General features: G+C 38.9%; 1 protein-coding gene across 2 annotated transcripts in view; it reads left to right on the top strand.

The window, feature by feature from the left end:
* Positions 1-18,478, top strand: part of gstcd (glutathione S-transferase, C-terminal domain containing) — a 67,388-nt gene that overhangs the window by 44,417 nt on the left and 4,493 nt on the right. For both annotated transcript variants that reach the window (XM_030739055.1, XM_030739047.1), the window contains 4 exons: positions 580-708; positions 6,057-6,190; positions 11,187-11,217; positions 15,807-15,876. In XM_030739055.1, the coding sequence (XP_030594915.1) occupies positions 580-708; positions 6,057-6,190; positions 11,187-11,217; positions 15,807-15,876 (364 nt within the window). The remainder of the gene's footprint in view (positions 1-579; positions 709-6,056; positions 6,191-11,186; positions 11,218-15,806; positions 15,877-18,478) is intronic.

Here is an 18,478-nt window from a genome sequence, read left to right as displayed (position 1 = left end):
GTGTAGCTGGATTGTGTGTGTTATTACCTTGTGGTCGTGTGCAGGTGTTTGTACTCAAAGAACCTCCATACGGGACTCTGCCGCTTTCTCGGCAGACCGCAGCCATTACTTTGCGGACCAGCGCGGTGAGCGCACGCACATGTGCACTCACACAGTTGTCCTGTGGCGCTCCCAGCTTAAACTCGGAGAGCGGAAACAATGATTTCATATCAATCCACAAGGCTTAAAATGAAAGTCAGTTTATCGATAATTTCAGTTAGTTTTAGTTAGTTTTGTAAACTCACAATTCAGTTTTAATTAGTTATCGTTTTTTCCTTTTAATTATAGTTTTTATTTATTTCAGTTAACGACAATGTTTTTTCAATTTCAGTTTTCGTTATTTCGTTCGTTTTCGTTAACTATAATAACCCTGGTTCTTACTCCTATTCAGTAAATGCATCTTCATAAAGGATGTGATTTGTTTAACATTTTTTTGTATATTTTTTTACAGTGTGTCAAATATTGTTACACACATGTAGGCAGATATTTTAAATGTATTTCAGCTACTTAGAGTCGGGCTTTTTTCTGTCTTTATTTAAGGTCATCCTCATAGAGAACAAAGAGGAGTCCTTGGTCAGGGCTCAGAATCGCAGTGCTGAGCTCGGTCTGGAAAACATTGGCTTCATTCAGGCCAATTTGGATTACTTCACTGGACCTTTTCACATTGGGGTGAGCATAGCGAGGGGCACTGCTACAAAAACAGTGATGAATTATTTGTGTGATGATTCAAAGCTTCTGTGGACATTATGGTAACCAATTCAGGTTCCTAATGCGTGAATAACAGAAACCAAAAATACAACAAGCTCAATTATTGTTAAATCTATTTGTCATGGTAAAAATCACTAAAATTACACCAGAGCCCTGGTTGAAATTAAGCCTATTAAGAGTCGTCATTGTATCGTCTGTTCTATAATTTCACGGTATTGTAAATTGTAATTACTGTAATATAGTAGTCACAGTAGCAGTAGTAGTGACTTAATTTCATTTATTGCAGTGAAATTTATGTTTGAATCATAATCCAGTTTGCACAGTACCTTTTAAAGGAAATTGTTTTTCTCACTTACTAAATGGCTTTTTAAGAGAACGTTAAAAAATAGGGAAAATTTAATTAGTAATAACATCTGGGACAAAAACTCTAAAGCTTTGGAAGCAAAAGCTCTTCTCTATGAAAATACAGATAATCAGTGCACAGATAATTGTCCCACTCCTCCTCTTGCTGAGATGAAATGTGTTTTTCTATCTTTAACTGCATTACAAATTCAAACATTTTACTATTGCAATAATTAACAGAACTGCAGTGTCAAAACAGTTGTCAGCATTTGGCTTTATGAGTGTGCATGTGTACAATACTGTGCAGAAGTCTTTAGCCACCCCTTCTTTCTTTATGTTTTCCTTCCAGGGAGCCAGACTTTCTTGTCAGTCTTGAGCAATAACTCTCGAGGCTTTCTGAAGGTCTTTCAAAGTTTTTCCAGTTCTCATATCTGATCATTTGGGGAGGATAAAGTAAGCTATCTACAGCACTATCTGAACACTCTCTGAAAGTCATGTCTTTAAAAAAAAAAAAAAAAAATCCAGCAGTGACCTGATACAAGACCTGAGAAATGCATCTGGCCCTTCAGCTGATCCATCTATTTTTCTCTGAAGCCTCATCAGAAATGGTCTCAGTGGAAGGGTGGCTGTCAAAGAAGGGAAACAGGGTGAAAAGGCTGAGATATGGCAAATTACACAAGAACTGGACTGAAAATCAGTGGCAACAGGTCTGGTTCAAATTGTCATCAGTATGTGCAGAGAGAGGTACAACAGTTAGTGTCTACAGCCATCGGTAAAAGATGGTGGAGGCTCTGTCATGGTTTGGGTGTGCATTTCAGTCAGAGGCTGAAATTGATGGAATTATGAACACAGAAAGGTACAGTCAGAGTTTGATCCACGGTGCAATACCATCTGGAATTGAGTGTGACAGTGATCCCAAACACACTGCCAATGCAGTAAAAGCAAACTGGATTGAAGAACACTATCAGTCATGGGCTGATTCAAGACTTTTGCACACATTGACCTTTTTTGGCTCCGAGGCACAGGCCCACCTTTGCTTTGGAAGACAGCACTGCACTTGATTAACACTGCATAATCAAAGTGCGATTTCCCACTTTGCAACAATCACAGGTTCACTACAAGGTGCCTGAACGCTGTATTTTTAGCATTGACATATTTGCACATTTCAGAAAAAGTGCAACTGTGCATGACACAGAGAAACGTGTCATTCATCATTTTCCGGAGACTGTAAATGTCAACTTTAAATTATCTTAGTGAGCGCGACCAAAATAACTTTTCATTTTCTGAAGTGGCGCTTTTAATCACAACAGTGTATGTCAGTGTTCCCTATCTGATTATTTAAAAGCCAAAAGGTTTTTTTTTTACCAAGACAATTTAAAACTTTGGGTTTAGAGATCTCTTCAGTGAGGACCGCTAATTGCTTGCTTTTCTTTCTTTGTTATTTGCTGTATAAATCTTTTATCCAAAGATGCTTTTCATTTGCTTTATACTCTCATCAGAGCTTTACTGAAGGAATCCTATTTGGAAGGGAAAGTATAATCATTAGAAAGTGTTTTCAGCCATTTCAATTTTATCTAAGTTTTTATATAAGAATCTTGACCTTCCTTAATTCCTAATGTGCACTGCATTTCTCCAGCTTGTGTTTAAGCATAAATATTCAACACAGTAAATGTTTTCAGTAAAGCGAAATATTTAACTGGCTGGCCGTCAAACATTATGCTAAATGGGGTTAAAGCAATAAAAAAAAAAAAAAAAATCATCAGTAAGGAGAACTCTCCACTGAAGCTGAAACCCTTGTCAGTCCTATTTAACACCCACCTTCATCTGCAGAGCTCTTGACTTCTTGATGTGATAATTATCAATTTAGAGCAAATAGGTCCTTAACTGTGGACGTGCACTGGATGTTTGAATTTTTCACACAAACAAAACAAAAGCACAAGTTCAAACTTTTCTTCTTCCTGCCTTGTTTGGGCTCTCTGAACAGTCCCAGGTTGATGAATGCTCTATTGTACAGTTGTGTGTCATAGACACATAGTTGTAGCTGCCAGAAAGGCCAGCTGTTCTTGTAGCCTTACTTTACCTTCCTTTGAGACAAATAGAAAAATATATGTACCTGCTGTAATTAGAAATAGCTTTTGTTCCAGCATCCTCACTCCACTGAGACTCGTTCCACTTGGCGAGAAACAAACGGCACAGATTATTCATCTGTTCAGTGTCTGAGTGTCTTTTAGAGCCTAGCCTTAATGTTTCCTCACACACACATGGATTCCTTTCGCATGATGCATTCATGTACTATATGTTTATGTATAAAACCGTTATTAAGTGTTGCCCTTTTCTGCCCTGTGTGAGATTCTTGCTCTGGCTAAGCTTCTTCCTGTACCACAGAGCTATAACTACCTGTTGGAGCCACCCATCACATCAATTTTAATCCTACTATGTATAATACATGGTCCCATTTTTAGGCATGCTCGTTTAATCAGGCTAATTAACCTGAGGTGTTCCTAATGTTAGTCATTGTCTGCTCGTCTTGAGGTGTCTGAAGAGCAGACACTGGCTGCATGGCCCCAGTGTTAACCTCATATCAGAACCAACCTCTGTATAAAGTGTATTTAGTTTTTAACCTTTATCTCATCAGATACGCTTCAGTCTGCAGACTTTAAAGGCATGAAAAGTTGCCGAGCTTAAAGTTGATTTGAATTTTATTGGCTCCAAGTCCATTATTCCTTCTGCTAAAGAGTCTGATTGTTTGCAATTGATTCTTTCACTTGCCTTTATGTTTGTGTGCAGAAAATGTGCTGGCTGGTATTAGTTTGAGCTTCATGTAAAAAATTGGTATTGATTAAGTGCCAGGTGTCTTTATCAGGTGCAGCTCTGATACTAATGGTGTTTTTGTATTATTTTCTATTCTCTTTATAATCTTGGTTCTTTTTAAAGACAGAGTTAAGATTGAGTTTGATCACCTCAAGTAAAAGACATCATTGCGTCCATCTTTGAGAGGGAAACAGCTCTTTAGTTCTGTGTAATCAGAGTCAATATAGCCTGGTCAGCACAGGTGAGCATGCATTTGTCCATATGTAACAAAATTAGTGAAACAGACAGACCTGAACATTCAAAACTCGACCATAGTAAGAAAAAGATCCTAAAACTATTGCACAGCCTTGCAGCACAATTTTGCAAATGCGGATGATGTCGATTAATTAATAATTAGCTGTATTGCAGGAACTTGTTCTGTCTCAGGCCCAGATAGACCTGGAGAGGGATACAATTACTGGAATAAGAGTGAATAATGAAGCCTCATTATTTCTGTGATGTGATTGTTGAGAGAATAATGCAGCCAGAAAAAGCTTTTTCTCCCCCGAAAAGATAGCTCAATATGAACATAGTTTTAGCAGTGCGTATTAGGATTTCTTCTTCAACACGCTTTGTCTTGAGGCAATGCTCAGCAGGATATGCGTGTAATTTGGTGGGGCTTTGAGATTTAAATTGGCCTCTTTTACATTTTCACCTTTCATTATGCATTTCTAATTAGCTGCACTCAGAACATGAACATGTTAAGTTGGGGGCAGCGCTTTATCAATGCCACTGACAACAGACAAAAATATTCTTAGCAGCTGATGAAGCAGAGATGACGGTTATATCGGAACTTGTAAATACAGCATTAGTTATGAAGATGTGTGAGAATGTGTTTCATTTCAGTTGTGTTTTTTTATTTAATTGAATGGCTTTGTGTTTGTGGTAAATGAAGGCTAAAGGTTACAAAATGTAATTAGGATTTACTACAGCATGACTAATGTACAACATTAAGAAGCTGGGAATGAGTGATGGCGTCACTTTGTTAATTATTTTTGCCTTAGATGTGAAGAGGTGTAACATCGTGTAATTTCTGATAGCAACCGCTCCTCCTAATCATCTGTCTACAACATGCTGTTAAGAAAAGTATGAATAAAAGCAAGATTAGGTGTCAAATGGATACAAAGTAATGGAAGTAATTGATGTTAATTTGCCAATTTTCAGTTTCTGGTTATTTTTAAAAATTCAGTCTCGTTTAATGGGTTCATGTTTAAAATGATACACATCTTTATGAATGAATACTTTTGGATTTTTTGGATGACTATTTAATCAGAGACTCAAATTAAACATTCAAATGTTCAGTTTCAGGAAAGACTTTAAGACCCTCTAAGAAATGTTCCCATTGTCCAAAAAATTCCACTGACTTTATGGGTGGAGGTTTGGCTCGGAGTCTCTGTGTGTGGTGCTGCAGGCAGTCCTGGCTCAATGTTGGCTCAGTCGTGTCCCGATCAGCTCTGACCTTCTGCTCTGTGGCACTGCTGTCAAGGCAACATGCAGTTAATTCAGACTCACAGACGCCAAGTGATGACTTCTTGGAAAACACAAGAAGACTTTGGAGGTTGCTGCATGAGTTGAATGGGGTTAATTTCAGAGACAGCCAGATCAGGCTGTTTATAGTGCATTTTATTTGGGCCATTAACAGCGGATCTCTTTGGCCACTGAGAGGAAGCTATGTTACAGCTGCGCTTTGGATGTTAAACTCGCTGCCCTTGAGGAGTCATAATGTATGTTTGCAGATGGACAGGCCAGGAATGATGGATATTGGGTCTCTTAGTACCGTTCTGCAATCCAATATATAACCACACCATTACTAATGCATAGCTAGGTGTTCATCACCACGCACAGTTTACCCTGTCAATAGGAATCCTGATGCATCCGTGCTTGTACTCTAAAAGCACTGATATATTTTGTTTGCTGCTAGTCCCAGCATCTGCACCTTTGAGAGCATAGATTTATTTAATAGCAGCAGACATTATGAAGTAATCAGTGGAATAGAGTGCACACCCTTAGTTTTGGTTTGGCTTCTGGAAAAGGCTTTCAAGATCACTTTATTGGTGAAAGCAACACTTTTTTTTTTTTTTTTTTTGTATTTTATTTCTTTGTCTGTTCCAATTCAGGTTGCCCTTCACGCATGTGGCGTTGCAACAGATATGGTAATGGAGCACTGCATCCAGGCTGGAGCCGCCTTTGTTATTAGTCCTTGCTGCTATGGCTTCATCCAGAATGCTGTGAAGTTCACCTTCCCCAAGAGGTTTGTGCCTGCTTACAGCATCTCAGTCCAGCGTCACCTCCGTGGGTTGCTGCTTTGTAAAATGTTGTTTGTAACCTTGTTGTTTCTTTCTTAGATAAATGCTGCTTCTTCTCTTCTGCCCCTTTTTTTTTTTTTCACTCTGTCTTTATGACTCAGTCTCTCCGTTATTTTCAAACTGATTCTCGTCATCACTCACATACACATAATCTATCTCTCTCAAATCTGCATTTCTTTTACTCCTTTGGCTTGTCATCACCACTTGCAATCAGGGGCAGCAGTGTCACATCACCTTCTCCAGATGGTCCACCAATCACGTTGTTATGTGAGCTGAGAATTGGCACCTCTATGTAGAGACTGCCAGGGATATCAGATAGAAAGGCTGGTTGGAAAATTTAGGAAGAAATGTTATTGTTGACTTTCTTGTATGTGGTGTAAGAGGAAATTAACCACTTAATCCAAATGCCTGGCGATCATGCAAGCTGTAACATGGTGCTGTTTAAATACAGACGGAAAAGAGAGAAAGGAGACGCTTTTCTTAAACGATGTTGATTCTGTTGCTATGCTTACTAATGGTACATATGATGCAGTCGTTTGCTGCTAAAACAACTTTAGGATCCTGATTGCTACAAAACCAGGCTGTTTTGTAGAGTTGCTGTTGTAGCAACAAGTCTGATCACCAGCAAGTGAAGCTGGAGATTATATTTGTTTTGTTGTTCGGCCAAGTCTGTTCAAGTCTTCAGGTTGGTGAAATTACAGAGCGTGGTGTTTACAGATCCTGTCATTTGCTCTTCTGCTTTATTCGCTGTCCAGTGTCCATCCATTTTTAATCTTGTTTTAACATCGCATGAGAGATTACGAGATTTGTTTGCAGCCGTCCTAAAATGGCAAGAAGAATGGCATGTTCCTTGACCTAGAGTTAGAATACGGGTTTCAGGAGATCACATTTTCGGGTGTTTAACTGGAGCTCAATTACCAGCTCTACCTGCAAATTCTTTGTTGCCCTTAATGCTCTCTCCAATGTCCCATACTAGGGGAAGGTGATATAGCCTTAAAATCATGTATGATATTTCAAGGAAATTTGCAATAATGATATTTATGATGATATTAAAAGAATACTTAACATTTTATTGGTGATTGCAGCTTGCAAGCAGCAGCATTTATTGGTGCAAAAAAAAAAAATGAAGGCATTTTCCATCCTTCTTTTCCAGTGAGCTGCTTTCAGTGATGACATGCTGTCAAATTCAGAGTCTAAATCTGTTACAATATGCAATATGCTAATGATGCCACAATATGCAGCATCATTAGAGTGTAATAGTAATGATGCAGCTTTACATATAGTCATACAGTATCAGTAATATATAAGCACAAAAGTAGCCTAGGTAGTGTTTTTCCTGGACATACGTGTTTAAGAATTTAGTTGAACCTTGTAATTCTTCTGGAGCCTGCATAATATTGTCGCATAATAAATTATTAATTAGGGGTGCGGGAAATTTTCGATTCTTAGATGCATCTGAGGAACCATGTTATTCAAAATAAGCTGAAGTCAACAAGCATTATTTTTGTATGAGAGCTGCTAACACATAATTCTACTCTTGTGTGGAAGTTGTGGTTTTGGTACCACATATTTGTTTGTTGTTTGCACATAATGTTGGTTAAGAGTTGGCATTTGCTGAAATCTGTTAATTTACTACAAACATGCTGCTACAGGTGCACTTTTTCAGTTTGTATTTCTTTGTTCAGTTCTCTGGAATGTGTGGCCTTGTACTTGCCATATTGCTTTCATTTGATTTAATATTAATATAAAATAAAATGGGAGTTTTAAAATGGAAATAAAATTGAAGTTAATTCATCATGGATTGCTACTACCAAGATGCATCGATAATCGTTTTATAATTGAATCGCAGTCCTCTGAATCGTAATCGAATCGAATCGTAGAGTGCTTGGAGATTCCCACCCCTATTATTAATATTAATAGTTTCTTGGTTTCTTGGCTGGCCTCGGAGTGCGTTGGGGTCCCTCCAGATGAGCTGGAGAAGGTGGCTGGGGAGAGGAAGGGCTGGGCTTCTCTGCTTAGGCTGCTGCCCCCGCAACCCAGCCCCAGATAAGTGGAAGAAAAAGGATGGATGGCATGCTGCACTCGCTCTCAGACATGTCTGGGTGCTTTGGGATTCCGGGGTGCGTGGATGGATGTTTTGTTATGTTGTGGGGGCTCCGTCTGAGGCCTCCCTCTTCCTTCTGCTGGGACGGGCATACAGCTGTCATCGTAATGTGAGGCTTTGGGTCTTCAGTGCTGTTGGGAAGCTGTGATCAGCCCATGTCTCCTGGGTCTTTTTCTGCCTCTGGCTTCCGGGGGGTGTTGTTGGGGCTTCTCACCCTCATTTTTATGTATATGTTATGTCAAACACACAAGCACGCACAACACAGCAAGATCGTATGTTTGTGCATCAATTGTTGTTGTTCTCTCTTTCAGGTGCTGTTTGTTTTTTGTTTTTTTTCTTTGAATGTGTTTCATTACAGATGCAGCAGTTGGTGACAAGTTGTGCCCCCCCCCACCACCACCACCACACACACACACACACACACACACACACACACCATACACACACTTTTCCTTTTTTTGCTTCTCTTTTCTTTTTGCTAATCTGCCCCTCCCCAAGCTATCAGCTCTGGTGTTGCAAAGGTACACATACAATACCATACAAAGGTTTGGACACACTCACCTATTTATATATATTTATAAACTTTTGACTAGTACTGTAAACTTATGTGAATAATAAAATCAGTTAATACATAAAAGAAAAAGACTAGCAAGAGGATCCTGTAGAGAGTCCATGGAGCTCCTCTTGGCAAAGTGAATGTGTTTGGCACAACAGAACATTTGGTCCTTAATTCTGCTTGCTACAGCTCCTGGACCGGACAGGTGCCATTGTGCTAGAGAACATAAACACATAGTGTTGCTATATCATTGATATCATAAGGTAACACTTTTTTTTTTCCATCCATCCATTTTCTTCTGCTTATCCAGTGTAGTATCACGGGGGACTGGAGCCTATTCCAGCTGGCATAGGGTGTGAGACAGGTTGCCACTCTATCCCAGGGCCAAACATGCAAATTCCACATAAAAAGGCCCTGGGATGGATTTGAACCCAGGACCTTCTTGCTGTGAGGTGACAGTGCTAACCACAGTCATGTGAAAATTTATACCAGTATTATCCTGGATGGTATAATCTGATGATGGCACCAGCCCTGTTCCATAACAATATAGCATTTCATCCTGCTTGTTTTTGTGTATGCCTTTGTATTTCAAAGAGAATTATACAAGAATTGGGTTAAAAGTTTAGTAACAGGCTGCCAATCCAGTGTTGTGTCTGTCATTCACTTGAGGCTTCTTTAAGTCTGTTCATTAGAACAGTTGGTTGAAACAGTCATCCTGTGAGGGATGAACAGCATATTTTTATGTAGGTTTTCATTTACATAGCCTGTTGTGTCCACTCTATGCCTAGTGATAACATCACAGAAGACTGTAAACAAGCAGGTTTCCTATTTTGCTTTCATCTCACGCACAAAGCTGCACATGTAGGAGTAGGCAGGAGATACAGTGCACATACTTGTAGATCATATCACTATTGGTGATATGAAAGGAAATGCAGCAATGCATCTGGAAAAGGCAAGGTAGAACAAGTCTGCAAGCTAGGATGTAATCAGTGTGGTTTTTAAAATATTTTTGGCTTGATTTATGAGGAAGGAAACTCATTAACTCTTAATGAGCATTCTAAGTGTTTTGAATTTTAACAGATGTAAATATAAGTATTTAGAAGGTTTAATTCCTCCTTTAAATAAGCTGTTGTATATTGCCAAAGATTTTGAAAAGATTGCTATCAATGTTATTTGTGGTGAACTTAGATTTTAGACAAGCTGTTAAAGTTTTTAGGTTGCTTGCTGATGCACTGGTTAATAACACAGTTACATGCACTTCTAATGCATACCTGGATTTTGTCAGGTGCTCTTAGCTTCTCCTGCTGCCAAGAAACATGCTTTATTTTGTAAAATTGACTATATGTCAGTCTTTTCATTGGCTGTTCTTGTACTTCACATCTTACCCAGTTTAAGTTGGGTTATGTTCTAGCCCCATGTGGCCTTTAATAAAATAAGCAGGTATTAGTAATGGTTAATAAGATATGAATGTGTTGAATAGAATCAATATTTAGAACTGTAATGACATGGATGACAAGGAGGTGGGGTTTCCAGCTCTAAGTCCATTATTTTGTAATTTTATTAATGATCACTAACCAAATGAAGTTGGAGTTTAAGGAATTTGCACAGATGTAAAGCAGCGGTTAAACCTTCAGTGTACGATATTTTACATTTTTCTCGTTTCCCATGACATTTCAACCCTCCCAACTCCTCATAAAATATTAAAGAATGGCACTAAAAATGACTTTGCAGCTGTATTAGATAACAAGAAGCTTTGTTTCTGCAGGGTACTATGTGAGGAGGACAAGCACACCTGACTCTGTCAATCTTCATCTTGCTACTTTTAGTGTTTTGCCCTCAGGTCATGTTCCAGGTACTCATGTGGATATTTTGCAGGTGAAGACATTCCAAGCAGTTCACAGCTTCATGAGCTGTGAAGCTAAACTGCCCATTTCATTAACGCCGCAAAAGTTTGTGTTCAACTTTTCTCCATGTGACCGGACTGGCCCCCGAACCCTTGAACTGTTTCATGTTGATTTTTAATTATCATGAACCAAACCAAACCACGTCTAACCATCACAAACAAACTTTGCTCCCATGTCAAAACAAAAGTAATGAAAGTCTTTCTTTCCCAAGGAGAAAGTCATCTGTTTTGGAGATTATGCTTACTGTTTGTGTTTTGTTTAGGACTTAGATAATGTTCCGTGTTCAGTTTGTTTGTATAGATGTTTTCCATGAAAAAAAGTTCTTTTCCTCAGCAAACTTATTTTTTTTCCTGTTTTTTTTTTTTTTTTTTTTACAGCAAAAGATTCCAAGAGACTCTGACATCTAAGGTATGCTTTTTAAATGTGATTAAATCTCTTCATTGTGTTTATTATTGAGTTGTACTGTGATCAAATACAGATTACTGATTTACAGCAGTTTTTTACAAGGAAAGTGTTAGATTGAGGTCACTATATGTACCGTCATGTGAAACAGACAGTTTTCACAGGACTCTGTGCAGTCATGTGAAAAACAAAATACACCTGGTGATTCAGTAGTTTGTAGAACCACATTTAGCAGCAATAACAAGTAATTGTTTTTTGTATGACTTGATCAGTCTCACATTGTTGTGGAGCAATTTTGGCCCTCTCTCCTTTACAGCGGTGCTTCAGTTCTTTGAGGTTTGCAGGCATTCATTAATGCACAGCTCTCGTAAGGTCCCGCCACAGCATTTCAATCAGGTTGAGGTCTGGACTTTGGCTGGTCCATGACATCATCATGATTCTTTTCTTTTTCTGTGCATGGGATCATTGTCCTGCTGCATGACCCAGTTTCAGCCAAGCTTTGGCTGTTGGACAGATGGGCTCACATTTGACTTCTATAATACTTTGGTAAACAGAGGAGTTCGTGGTTGACTCAATGACTGCGAGGTGCCCGGATCCTGTGGCAAAGCTAAGCCGTGCTGGCATGTTTTTCTTCAGAGATAACAGGTTTTCTCCTGGCCACCCTTGTAAACATGTCATAGTTTTTAGTCTTTTTCCGTTAACTGTGCTGTCAAGATCTTTAACATGCTAACTGAAGCCTGTAGAGTCTCAAATGTAGCTCTTGGCGTTTTTTAAGAATAATTTCTTTGAGCATTGTACGGTCTGACCTGAATCAGCTGGGACGTCCACTCCTGGGAAGATTGTGGCATTGTGCTAACACACACACACACACACCTGAATGCTCCAAACCAGCAAACTGGCAAAACCTCCATGGTTCATGACTTAACACAAAATATCTAAATTAATTAGCCACAGTTGTTTTTCCTTACTAGTAAATTCGTGATGCATCAGCAGACACATAATGGAATTGGAGTTAGTCACTTTTACATGCCTGGGCCACAGTTCAGTGACCCGGTGAAAGGTGAAATTGTTTTCTCATACCACAATTTTCAACACCCACCAAAAACAGAAGCCCGACAAGTCTCAGATAAACATTCAGACAAATGAGAAAGAAAATCACAAACAGAGACCTAAATGGGTTGTGTCGCACCCTCTATTTATATATTCATTATTCAGATTACAGTCAAGAACATTCATTTAAAATTATTTACTAGTAATTACCAGCTTCTTTCAAGCTAGTAATTTCAAACATAGTGTTGTCATATTAAATTTGAGACAAATGGCTTAAAAAGACTCAGCGGGTTCGAGTAGGTAAGATTTAATATAGTAATTTCCTATATTATGTCTTTGAGTGGTTCATACTGTAGGAGCCTGCCAAACTTAGTTGTGTGGGTTGGTTCAATTAGCTGCTTAATAGCTACACCTGGAAGGTTTCATGTGTCAATATTTAGTAATAACTCATTTACATATGATGCATTAATGTACACTTTCCGTGTGTACAGCTTTGAAAGGTTTGACTCTTATACAATGAGTGCACCCAGATTAATGCACCAAAAATCTAAAAATGTTTCAAATGAATTTATATGACTTGATGAAGATCTTTATTTTATCAGAAACTAGAAGAATTGAGGAGATCCCTGTGCTTATCTCGCGAGCAAAGATTCCTCAGTCGCTTCCCTTATCACTCAGTACAGACACACCACTGTACTCTGGGAGGGCTTATCCCATGATGATATATGGGAGCTGTCAGTGCCCCTGGGAAAAATCTGTGCAGAAGAAGCTGCCGGTCCTAACCATAGCAACCTCATGAACTGACATGTCATAACAATGGGCCACCTTTAACTTCTTTGTGTGCTACAACAGTCAGATTTTTGCATGGCCTCAGAGGCACGTAACACAGTATTTTGCTTAAAAGACACCGAGCAGTTGCGTTATGTGATACTGAGTTCTGATTTTTCCAGCGTTCCCCCCCAAAAGCTGAGTGAGAAAAAAAAAAAAAAAAAATCACAATAAGATAGAAGCAAAACATGCAGCCACCCAGCAGGAGAAATCTATATTCTGTTTAAAGCTGCAGACACATTATCCTCCACTTTAAACCTGAGCTCTGAATCTCCTCTGCCTCCCCCTGTGGTTTTGCTTTCAACAACCATGTTTGGCTTCTTTTTTTTATTATATATTTGGCCCCAAGGTAGGGAACCCCACTACTTCCTGTTTCTTTGCCCCCCAACATCCCCGGGCAATGTCCCAGACAACAGTCACAGAAAAAAAGCTGTGTTGCTTCGTTTTATAGCAGAACCAAAGTTTTCCTTTCTGAACTACAGTAGTTAAACAGAATGACAGCACAATGACAAATAGTGTATCACTGGAATAAAGGGCTAATGGTGTGAGATATTGGTGCTCACACAAACTTTAAGCACCTGCTCCGTGGCCTTGCATTCTGCGCCGACCCTGTGAAGTGAAGAATAGAGCCAATTAAAGTGGAGGCAGGTTTGAGCTCACTTAACGCTCTCATGAGTCACTTGTTCCACGAACCGTAAGGTAGAAACTAGAATGACTGCATCACAGCTACGGTATATGCTTCTGGCAACCAGTCGAGCTGGAGCTTCAAACCTGACATTTGAACTTTTAGATATAAAATTTAATGAATTCATAATTTTTATCCTATAGTACATGAGTGATGATTTTCATCATAATTGCCACATCTGATTGAGTTACGGCCAAAAATGTGCTTTATGAGGTCACGGTTACTTTAACCTTTCACTGCCAATATATTATCAGTTCATCCATGAGCACAAATGAACATAAGTGCCCAATTTGAAGAACTTTACTGAATCAATCCAAGAGAAATCATACACAAACAAAGCAATATCTCAAAGAGGTGTAAACTAGAAGGAGACTCAGAAACTTCAGTCCTCTGCCAGTGCGCTATCGCTTCATTCTGGATCTGCCCGAGTACTTGCTTTGCCTGTGCTCCACTTTTCCAGCCAAGTGCCATTCATTCATTGGCAGAGTAGTTTTTTTCTGTTTTTTACCGAGTGACAACAGACAAACAAACAGCACTAAAACCACCTGCCCTTTGGTTCTCAACAAATCACCTGGCTCATCTGGCCTGGAGAGTTTACAGGGATGCATGAATCGCGAAACCACAAAATAAATAAGATGTAATAATCAGAAAAATGTCACTCACAAATAGACCAAGGTGTTTTTTTTTCCCACAACAAATTCAATAATGAGTAAAAAGGCAGACAGAGCAATTTCTGCTGAGGTTTTAATTAACCAAGAACTACTAAATGAAGCTTGGTAGCGACCTTGAATGCTAATGTTAGCGCTAGCAGTTTGGGAACTCAGAATGTCACTTTCTCTACTAAAAAATGTCCCTGTCAGAGTTCCTTTTAAATGTGATTTATTATTTTCCAACCTCTTGTGGCTCCATTGTGAACTGTTAAACACATTTGCCTTAAGACACAAAAAGATCACTGATTCAAGATCAGGAGGAGACACAAGCTAGTCTACTTCCAGCTCCGGTCCCAAGGCTGACTAAATGGGAGGCCTGCATCAGGAAGGGCATCTTGTATAATATCCGTGCCAAATCAAACACAGGGATCTATCCACTGTGGTGACCTCTTGGGAAATGAGGGAGCAGCTGAAAGTACCTGTTATTTATCAACCTTTTAAGATAAACTCTCTGATTTTTAAGGTTTTCCATTAGTACCGTGGCTCTCAAACTGTGGCACAGCTTGTGAGGTTCAGAGCTGCTGTAAGGTTGGGTGTGAGCAGCCAGGTAAAAAATATCAAACTGGGATTTTTGGAAATGTCAAACTGAATTTAATTTTTTTTAAGGGAAAATAAGACTTTGCTGATGCAATTAAACAGACCTTTATTTAAGTTAATTTAAATTGGATCTTTATTTGTTGGTAATGAGTGATAAAAAAATGATTGGGTGTGGTGTGGGTGTAAACTTTGTACAGATTCTGAAGCAGGGACAAAACTTTGAGAACCGCTGTATTTTTTCAAAGAACCTGTGTATACTTACAAAGTACCTCAGTGTGATATTCCTGTAAACAAATCACCTACGTTGCTTTGTGTTTTGTTTTGTTTTTTTTATTTTTTTTGGTTTTTTTTGGGGGGGGGGGGCTAACAATCATTACAAATATGACCATCTAAAAGATGTTGAGCATTTTAGTCTAGACTGATGTGGTTGACTGATATTTCCTTTCCCGGAGCTACATTCAGAAATTTTTAGCTGTGTGATGCTCAAGTGAGAATTTTGTTCTGCCTTTGAGCTGGTGCATGCCGAGATTGGCTCCTCTGCAAGGAGATATATAAAAAATAAGGATGGATCGATACAAATTACCAAAACTTTAGTCCAGATTATGGAATTTTTTAATTCAGATATACTTGAGTTTGTGATTTTGATGTTAATACAGTAGTGAAAATGTTTTTTTTTTTTTTTTAACTGACTAACTTTTTTTTAACTGAACAAATCACATTCTCATTCAGCACAACATTCACTTAACAATAAGGGAACAGTGACTGTAACATTGTCTTTGTTTCAGGAACACATGATCCTCTGTCGCTTCGCAGACCAGACAGCTGTCCAGCTTCCGCCTGACAGGAGACTCATTGGTACCGTTTACAGTCTGTTTACATTTATCTACAGTTCTTTATTCATGTTTTAGGGACTAAAACATTTCTCAGTAGTAACTGCGAAATGCTGCAAAAGAAAGACATTGAATTTTGATTGAGGAGTTTCCCTCAAAAGCAGGACATAATATTGTTATCAAAACTCAAGCAAAAGCAAATTTTATTACATTTTTGCTGGGATCACATTTTGTCTTTCAAACAGCGCCAATTTTCCAAGGTTTGCTTTGAAAGCTTTTTCAGGCTAGTATGTTCAAATCATTTTGGAGGATGTGTGATGCAGGACTCCAGGTGCTGCTTGTTGCTGAAGATTGTTTTTTTTGACTCCATGTATGAGGTTGATGTGGTTCTGCAGAATGAATTTGTAAACTAGCTGGAACCAATCTGACCTCTCTGTGATGATACTGAGCGACTGGTGATAATCAAAGCTACTTAAGTGCAGGAAACTTTGTATCAGTCAGGTAGTCATGAAGCCCAGTGTGGTGGGCATTGCCTAATGACACTTTCTTTGTTGCTATGACATCTTTTGACACATCTAAGCAGTTTTTTTTTCATATATGTTGAAATTGTAAATCTCTTTTCTGTTAATCTTTTTAAACTGTTAGGCAACCCCCACTACTGTGCTCCTTCAAAAGTCTAGACTTTTAAGATGTGAGAAATATGTTAGAGCAGAGATTTGTACAGAGTGACAAAACAGCTGCAGTGAACAGCTGCTAGATCAGTGTTGTCAGATTTGGAGGGAAATGTTTTGTCAGAAACCTCCAGGCCCCTGCTGAAGCTTCACTCTACAGGGTTTCATTATGTTGAGGACTCTCTTCGCCCTGATAGCTCTCCAGTTTATCAAAGCTTCTGAGAAGGCTCCCCAATGTCCCGTCAGTATGAAGCCTTTTCATATGTACCTGACACCACCTGTCACAGTAGTTTCTGCTCTATATCAGTTAACTGGGCTCAACCTCTCCCACTAACATTTTCTAACCATGTGTGATCTCATCTCTCTTGAGCCTGCTGGTAAGACTGTGGCCATCGAGGCAGCGTGGCAGAGCAAAGCTCTCATGTAGCGTGTCTGCCACCTGCTACCACACTGCTAAATTATATTTGAACCTCGTGTTTAAAGGAAATCCTAACAGGCAAGCAGGGTAATCCATGTGGATGAATTAGTGTCTTCTGAAACACAGATATTAGAAATATGCAGATAGGGCATATAAACCAGTACAGTATCACTGCAATAAATGCTGCTGAGCCTCAATGATGTGGATTTGCTGATTTTTTGCCTGACAGGTGATGTGTTAAAGGGAAAGCCAACATATAGTATAGTGTTCTGAATAAAGTGTTGAGCCTCTATGTGCTGCCAGAAGAGCTTCAGTGTGCCCGAGCATTGATTCTGTGGATTCTAGTTAGAGCCATGGAGCGCCATTGTTCCCCAAAGGTAGTAAGTCTTTTGGTATTTTGATGATGGCGGTGAAGAGCATTGTGTAACACGTCTTCTATGGGTGTTTAATCAGGTCGAGATCTGGTGACTGTGGGATATGATTCACTTCATTCTTAAGCTCATCAGATCATTCAGTGACCCCCTCCTGCCCTATAGATGGAGGTATTTGATCCTGGAGGAATCAAATGCCTTTATGCAAATGTTTCCTCAAAGGACAAAGCCACTTTTCTGTGAGAGTAAATGAATCCATCCATTATCTTTTTATAAACCAGTAGTTTTTATTGCCTAAACCTAAGTAGCTAACTAATTAATTACACAATTATAATAACACAAATGACGTATAAAAATCTGTTTAGAGTCTGGCTACAGTCTGTGGTGTGAGCAGTGATATGATTCATGCCACCACCAATGCATCAACTCCTATAAGCAGGCTTTTTCACGATCTTCACTTTGTGTGGATGATTAGACATTAGGTGTCTCTCTCTTTTAATTCCCTTTTAGTAAATGATTTAATAATTGATCAACATATTGATTTATTCTGCCTTACAGAAACCTGATTACAGTAGGACAAATATGTTAGTTTAAATTAATCAACACCCCCGAGTCACATTAACTGTAAGAATGCTTGAAGCACAGGTTGAGGAGGAGCAGCAACAATCTTCCACTCCAGCTTGTTAATTAACCATCGACCCAGACAGAGTTTTAATTCATTTGAAAGCCTGACTCTTAGCCTTGTCCATCCTAATTGGAAAATTCAAAAACCTGTTTTATTTGTTGTTATCTATCATCCACCTGGCCATTACTCTGAGTTTCTGTCTGACTTCTCAGACTTTTCATCTGATTTAGTGCTCAGTTCAGATAAAATAATTGTATACACCCTCATTTCATACAACTCTGGATACTGTGGCTCCTCTGAAAAAGAAATCAGAAGTGCTTGACTCCGTGGTATAACACACAAACGCACAGCTTAAAGCAGATGATCTGTAAGCTGGAGAGGAAATGGCATCTCACTGATTTAGAAGATCTTCATTTAACCTGGAAAAATAATTTGTTCCTCTATAAAAAAAAAGCTCTCTGTAAAGCTAGGACATCTTCTTATTCATCACCTATTGAATAAAATAAGAACAACCCCAGGTTTTTTTCAGCACTGTAGCCAGG

The sequence above is a fragment of the Archocentrus centrarchus genome, chromosome 1, assembly GCF_007364275.1.
Source record: "Archocentrus centrarchus isolate MPI-CPG fArcCen1 chromosome 1, fArcCen1, whole genome shotgun sequence".
Lineage (NCBI taxonomy): Eukaryota > Metazoa > Chordata > Actinopteri > Cichliformes > Cichlidae > Archocentrus > Archocentrus centrarchus.
The sequence above is the reverse complement of the archived record's forward strand: the minus strand, read 5'-3'. Positions and strand labels throughout refer to the sequence as shown.